At 18.5% G+C, this 6,192-nt stretch overlaps 2 protein-coding genes across 4 annotated transcripts; one reads left to right on the top strand and one right to left on the bottom strand.

The window, feature by feature from the left end:
- The first annotated feature begins 330 nt into the window (after positions 1-330).
- Positions 331-4,411, top strand: LOC107993461 (ufm1-specific protease 2). Of its 3 annotated transcripts, XR_001765101.3 has the most exons (11): positions 331-491; positions 569-784; positions 860-1,087; positions 1,159-1,326; positions 1,410-1,503; positions 1,603-1,863; positions 1,944-2,090; positions 2,181-2,316; positions 2,391-2,511; positions 2,573-2,644; positions 2,717-2,746. XR_001765101.3 is itself a non-coding variant. In XM_017049877.3 (10 exons), exons 1-10 carry the CDS (start codon positions 453-455, stop codon positions 2,926-2,928), a joined length of 1,752 nt encoding a protein of 583 aa, XP_016905366.1. In that variant the 5' UTR covers positions 331-452; the 3' UTR covers positions 2,929-4,411. The 3 variants fall into 3 exon arrangements, 2 of the variants coding, with proteins under 2 accessions (XP_016905366.1, XP_016905365.1); XM_017049877.3 differs by having other exon boundaries at positions 1,947-2,090; positions 2,391-2,644; positions 2,717-4,411; XM_017049876.3 differs by having other exon boundaries at positions 2,391-2,644; positions 2,717-4,411.
- On the bottom strand, positions 4,219-6,056 carry LOC107993493 (mitochondrial import inner membrane translocase subunit Tim8). Its single transcript, XM_017049927.3, has 2 exons — positions 4,727-6,056; positions 4,219-4,500 (listed from the first exon to the last, which is right to left on the bottom strand). The coding sequence occupies exons 1-2, from the start codon at positions 4,820-4,822 to the stop codon at positions 4,336-4,338; spliced, it is 261 nt and encodes an 86-aa protein (XP_016905416.1). The 5' UTR covers positions 4,823-6,056; the 3' UTR covers positions 4,219-4,335.
- Positions 6,057-6,192: the final 136 nt, after the last annotated feature.

The raw sequence follows: 6,192 nt of genomic DNA, 5'->3' as shown, positions 1-6,192 counted from the left end.
TAATCAACTACAATATGCTAGTAACTTTCAGGATACCAACATTATTCAATAATGTTTGTGATTTAGTAAATAAATCTGACGTGTTCAAAAATTAACTGGTATCATTAAATAATATTATTTACTTTTTTCATACTAAATTATGAGTGATATTTGATCATATTTTATCAATTATATTGATACATATTATATATATATATATATTATATATATATATATATATTATATACAAAAAATATATGTGTGTATACATATTATATATATATATATATGTATACACACATATATATATATATATTTAAACGACAGTTGCGTTTCTTATATATATATATATATAATTTTGATTGGATGATTATATTCTAATGTATTTTTTGAAACCTTTGCCATATGGCAATAGTGTACATTTAATGCGAATTAATTTATATAAAAGATCTAGTTATAATTAGATTTCTGAAATGGCGCCGCAATTGCGAATTTTATCTAATGTTATAGAGGTAATATGTACATATTTTTGATTTTTATGCCTTTTGATGTCATATGAATTAATTTTATAAGCAATGTAAATTTTTAGCGTTTAAAAAACATAAAAAATGGTGTAACAGGTCATTTATATGGTGTGATGTATGATAATACATTAACAGTATTAACATTTAGCGTAAATATAATGAATAATATTGAAATTAATATAAATCATACAATGTTACAATTACATATGTCTGCAGAAGTGTATCTTTGTGGTATTTTACATGTTGGTGAATGTGAAGAAAAATTTATTGATGCATTTCAGGTAAAAATATTAAATATAATCATAAATACATGAAAATATATTTATTTATTTTACCTTTTTTACATTTTTATTTAGGATATTGATATCACAGATAATCCATTATTTTTAAAATATACACATGATAATTTAAAGATACAGGCATATTTTTATATTCATTTAAAACTTGAATCTATTAATGATATAAAAATCATTAATGAAAGTGATATTTGTCAAGAATTTATTTATATTCGATTAAGAGGAAGCTTACCATTAATTGCACAGGATGATAATATAATGGAAGTATTAAAAGAATCAAGAAAAAATGTAAGCTTCATATCTTATGTTTTATTAGGATTCTATTTATTATTAAATATAAATTAATCTTCTTCTAACAGATTGTGTCAGGAAAAATAGGAATTCATTTTCCATCAAAAAATGCTTTCCTTTTCAATAATGAAAATATTATAAAAGATATATCTTTAAGAGAGATTCTAAACATATCTGATAATTATGAAGGAACTAGAAATATAAAAAAAGACATTATGAAACCTATGGGAATAGTGGTATGTTTTTTAATGTTTATCGTTGTATTTGTTATTTCTCTGACATTTTTAGAAAAATTATATCAATTTTACTAAACTAACAGAATGCTGTAAATGCTTATATACTTTTAAAAATGTCTGGAGATAAACATTCTGAAGATAATATTAAATATGCTCCAGTACTTCAATATATAAAACGTAAGAATATTATATATTTTATTTATATTTTATAATATTAGATATTATACTTAAATATTTAAATATGTAATTAATTTAAACAAAATATTTATAATACAGGATCATTTAATAGTTTGGAATGCAATTTATTTATTGATACATTATCTTTAGTCAATATTAATGTAAGTTCAGCAGATTTATATGGAATATTGGTAGAATCTATGTGTCGAAATATCAAATTAGTGGAAAAGTGTTTTGAAAATCAACTTCAAAAATCAGAAACACCCATAAAACTTCCAATACCCATACATTTTAAACCTCAAGGTTTTGGACATTTGATCACAATAGTCTATCCAAATGGTTATAGTGATAAAGAAACAAGTAAGTTTTTCTATTTCATTATATAATATGAACTTTATCTTATTTATATAATGTAATTTATATGTCTCATTAAATTTCAGTAGAATATCGTGAAAATTTACATAAAATTTTGGGATTAGATATGACAAGACCTTATTTCCGTTGTGGAAATGCTGTGAAATTTTGTAATGATTCAAAAACAGAAAATAAACTTATAAGTCCTCATGAAGCAATTATGGTAAAGGATGGTATGTTTAATATAATAATAAGTACATTTCTATTTCTATTTTTATTTCAATTTCTATTTTTAAATATTTTTTTATAAATTTCTTTATTAGATATAATAAACAGCAATAGGAAAGTACAAATTGTACAAGGTTTATATATGTATTATCATTATATGCAAGATAATTTTGATGATAATGGATGGGGATGTGCATATAGATCTCTACAAACTATTATTTCATGGTTTAGGTAATTTTAATATATAATAAAATAAATATATGAATTTTATTTAATTTTATTTAATTCTAAATTAATTATTACAGATTACAAGGTTACACTGAAATACCAGTACCATCACATCGTGTAATACAAAAATGTTTAGTTGATATAGGCGACAAACCTTCAAATTTTATTAATAGTAAACAATGGATTGGTTCTACGGAAGTAGGTTTTGTATTAGAAAGTCTTTTGGATATCAGTGTTAAAGTACTCTGTGCGTCTACAGGTGAAGAAGTATCATCATTAGCTCCAAATCTACTACATCATTTTCAAACACAGGGTACACCAATAATGATTGGTAATTAACTTTTTTTATATTTGTTAATAAAAATAATTGTTCATTGTTTCTAATTTTATATATAAATTATAGGTGGAGGAGTATTAGCACATACAATTTTAGGAATTAGTTATGATCAAATTACTGGAGATGTTAAATTTTTAATTTTAGATCCTCATTATGTAGGCCCTGAACATTTACCAACTGTAATAAATAAAGGTTGGTGTGGGTGGAAATCAAAAGATTTTTGGAAAAAAGATGCATTTTATAATATGTGTCTTCCTCAGAGGCCAGTATGTATTTGATTATAAAAATTAAAAATTTAAAAGAAGTTATATATAATAATAATATTGACAGTGTTCAAAATTATTTAAAATCAAATAGTGAATAAACAATGTAATATATGCTTGAATGCTAGAAATAATGTTATATATTATATATATAATATATATGTTATATATATAATATCTACATATTTATTTCATTATAAAATAGACATATTTAAAAAAAATGCAAATTATATTTTATTATACAAATATTTGCATTTGACAGTTGATATCAAAAGTTACTAAAAAAAACATTGTTATTTGTATTTCTTTTCATTTTATAGTTAAAATTAATTGTATATTAAATGCATTTTCAAAATAGTTCTATAAATTAATTTTATGAATAACAATATTTAATGCTTCAAATAATCATTCCAATTTCTTGTTGAAATTAATATTGTTATAAAACTATATTCTTTTGTGATTAATTTTTACTCTATAAACTCTTTTTGTTAAAAACAAATTTAATTTATTACATATTTTAAAAGAAACTCCTAAGTTGATAAATTATTAAACATTTTCTAGTAATTTATTTTTTTTAAACGATTATCTTTATATAAAAATATCGTTTTAATTTATTAAATCTAAAAAAAACTTATTGAATATAAATGTAAGTATTTGTATTTAGACATATTTTTAATTTGTCTAAACTTTTTATAAAAACAAATGTAATTTGTGATTTTTTGAAAAATCATATACGTGTTACTGGAACAAAAAAAGGAATGCAAGTTCTTTTAAAAAATAACACAAAAAATTTAAAAATTTTTTTTCAAAACTTTTTATCCATAAAAATATCTCTGATATTTGAATATATTGAAAATTATATAATTAATTTATAAATTAATATTAAAAATTAAAATAATTAAAATTTAAAATATTAAAATGATATCAAAAAAAACTATGCTTGCTATTGAAAGAATTTATTATTAATATTTTTTGCAAAAATAAAAATTGATTTTTATAAATGTCCTAATTTTTATGGTATCAAATATCTTTATGTTCAAAATAACTATTATACTTAGAAATTATTAAATATATAATAATATATATAATATTTTATATATATATATGCAATATTATATAGTATTTAAAGAAAATATAACATTACAGAGTTATTATATGCTATATTTTTATGATTCTTTATAAAATTGAAAAATTTTATAACTTTGTAAATTTTAATGTACATTTTATATACATATATATATATATTAAGTTTTTTATATAAATATATTTAAAGAACTTTTGTTGAAGAAAATATATAATTAATTGTTATTTGTTCAATATTAAATAATTTTTTTATTAAAAATGAAATAAAAAATAATTTTATTTCCTACACTTTATAACACAAAACTATTATATGCATAATTTATTTAATATTACATATTTTTATACAGATTTTTGTAAAAGTTGTGCAAAACGATTTGTAATTAAAAGTGAAACATCTATAAATCTATCAACGCAATTAGTTAAGCATGTTTCTGTTCGGCTATCCAATTTGACTCCTGGTTTATCAATACATTTATCCCAACAAATATCATTGAATTCATGAATCTAAAATTACATTAATAATATTTAATAACATAAAATTTGTATTTATCAAATATTTTATTACGAAATCTAAATTGAATTTTACATGTATAAATACTATATATGTAATGCTAAATAATTAACCTCTTCACGATGTTTCTACAAATTTCAAATTGCTTAAAAGTATTCATAAATACTTTTAACTTTAAATTATTTTATAAACTACATATACTTATTTTAAAACTATTACCTGAGCTTGAATTAACGCTTTCTGTTTTTCAGCTATAACAAATTCTTGTAATTCTCCACTTCCAATCTTATTGTCTTCCATAATATCATCACTCATTTTTTGGATATCTTATTTCTCTTACTTTTACTAAATAATTTATTTAAAATTTCCAAAATTTTATATTTTACTTTATTTCCAGCACACACGTGGTTCAATAATTGATAATTACTAAAATTGTTTACCAATGATAATCTAGTATTTTATATATTTTATATAAGTATATAAACTAGTTCTAAGTTACAAAATGTTACTATATAGTTACTGAATTTTATAAAAAATTTATTTATTATTTTATTATTATTTTAATTCATTAAGAAAATATTGAACACAAAAAAATATATTTTAATATTAATATAATATGTATTTTAATAATAGTGTAAATGTCCAATAGAATCAATTTAAAATTTCCTTTTTATATAACTTAAAAAAAAATAAAAAATTTGAATAAATATAATTTTTATATAAAATATAAGATATACGAAAAAAACAATATAAAGTATATTTTAATGATAAAAGAATATTTATTATATATTTTTATACATATTATAATTTTTCTATAAATTTGTATTATATATTATTAATAAGGTTATATTAAAAAAATTACATTTTATTTTCAGATTTATAATACATACATATGTGTGTGCATGTGTATGTGTCTATATATAAAGAAATTCGTTAAAAAAAAATTATTTTTAAATTATATTTTTATATTTAAAAAAATTATATAACAATTTTGATGATTTTTATTAAAATATAAAGACATGATTTACGATGTTAAATATTTGAGAATATACTTCTATTTAATAATTATAAAAAATAATATATTAATTTTATATTTGTATTATTAAAATCTTAATAATTTTATTTAACAATGATTTTACTTGAAATATATTTATTCTTTAATTTATTTTTGGTAAAACATTTTCTATTTTATTTATTTCATAAATTTTCAAATTTAATTAGATATTTATCATAAATATTTATATAATATGATTTTATTTATTGATAAATATAATTTATTGATATAATTTATGTTATATTTGATGTAATTTTATTATTTATTATAACAGATAAATCTAACCTTTATAATTTTGATGATGAAAAAAATAAATCTAGATTTTCATGAACAATTGATTTACATATAAACACGATTAATATCAAAAAATTTATTTGAATAAAATTATTTTACAAAATCATAAATATAATAAAATTTTAAAATTAATAATTGTAATATATTATTAATAATTGTGATGTGAATAAAAATTGTATAATTTAAAATTTTATTTCGTCATGGTCATTAATATTTAATTAATCATTATATTTGAATCATACTACCTCATGATTTCATATATACATATATTATATATATGTGTATATATATATATATATTTGTGTATATATATATATGCAAATATGTATCACGTGCA

The sequence above is a fragment of the Apis cerana genome, linkage group LG6 (genome assembly GCF_029169275.1).
Source record: "Apis cerana isolate GH-2021 linkage group LG6, AcerK_1.0, whole genome shotgun sequence".
NCBI lineage: Eukaryota > Metazoa > Arthropoda > Insecta > Hymenoptera > Apidae > Apis > Apis cerana.
Note: the sequence above shows the minus strand (reverse complement) of the source record. Positions and strands in the feature narration are given on the sequence as shown.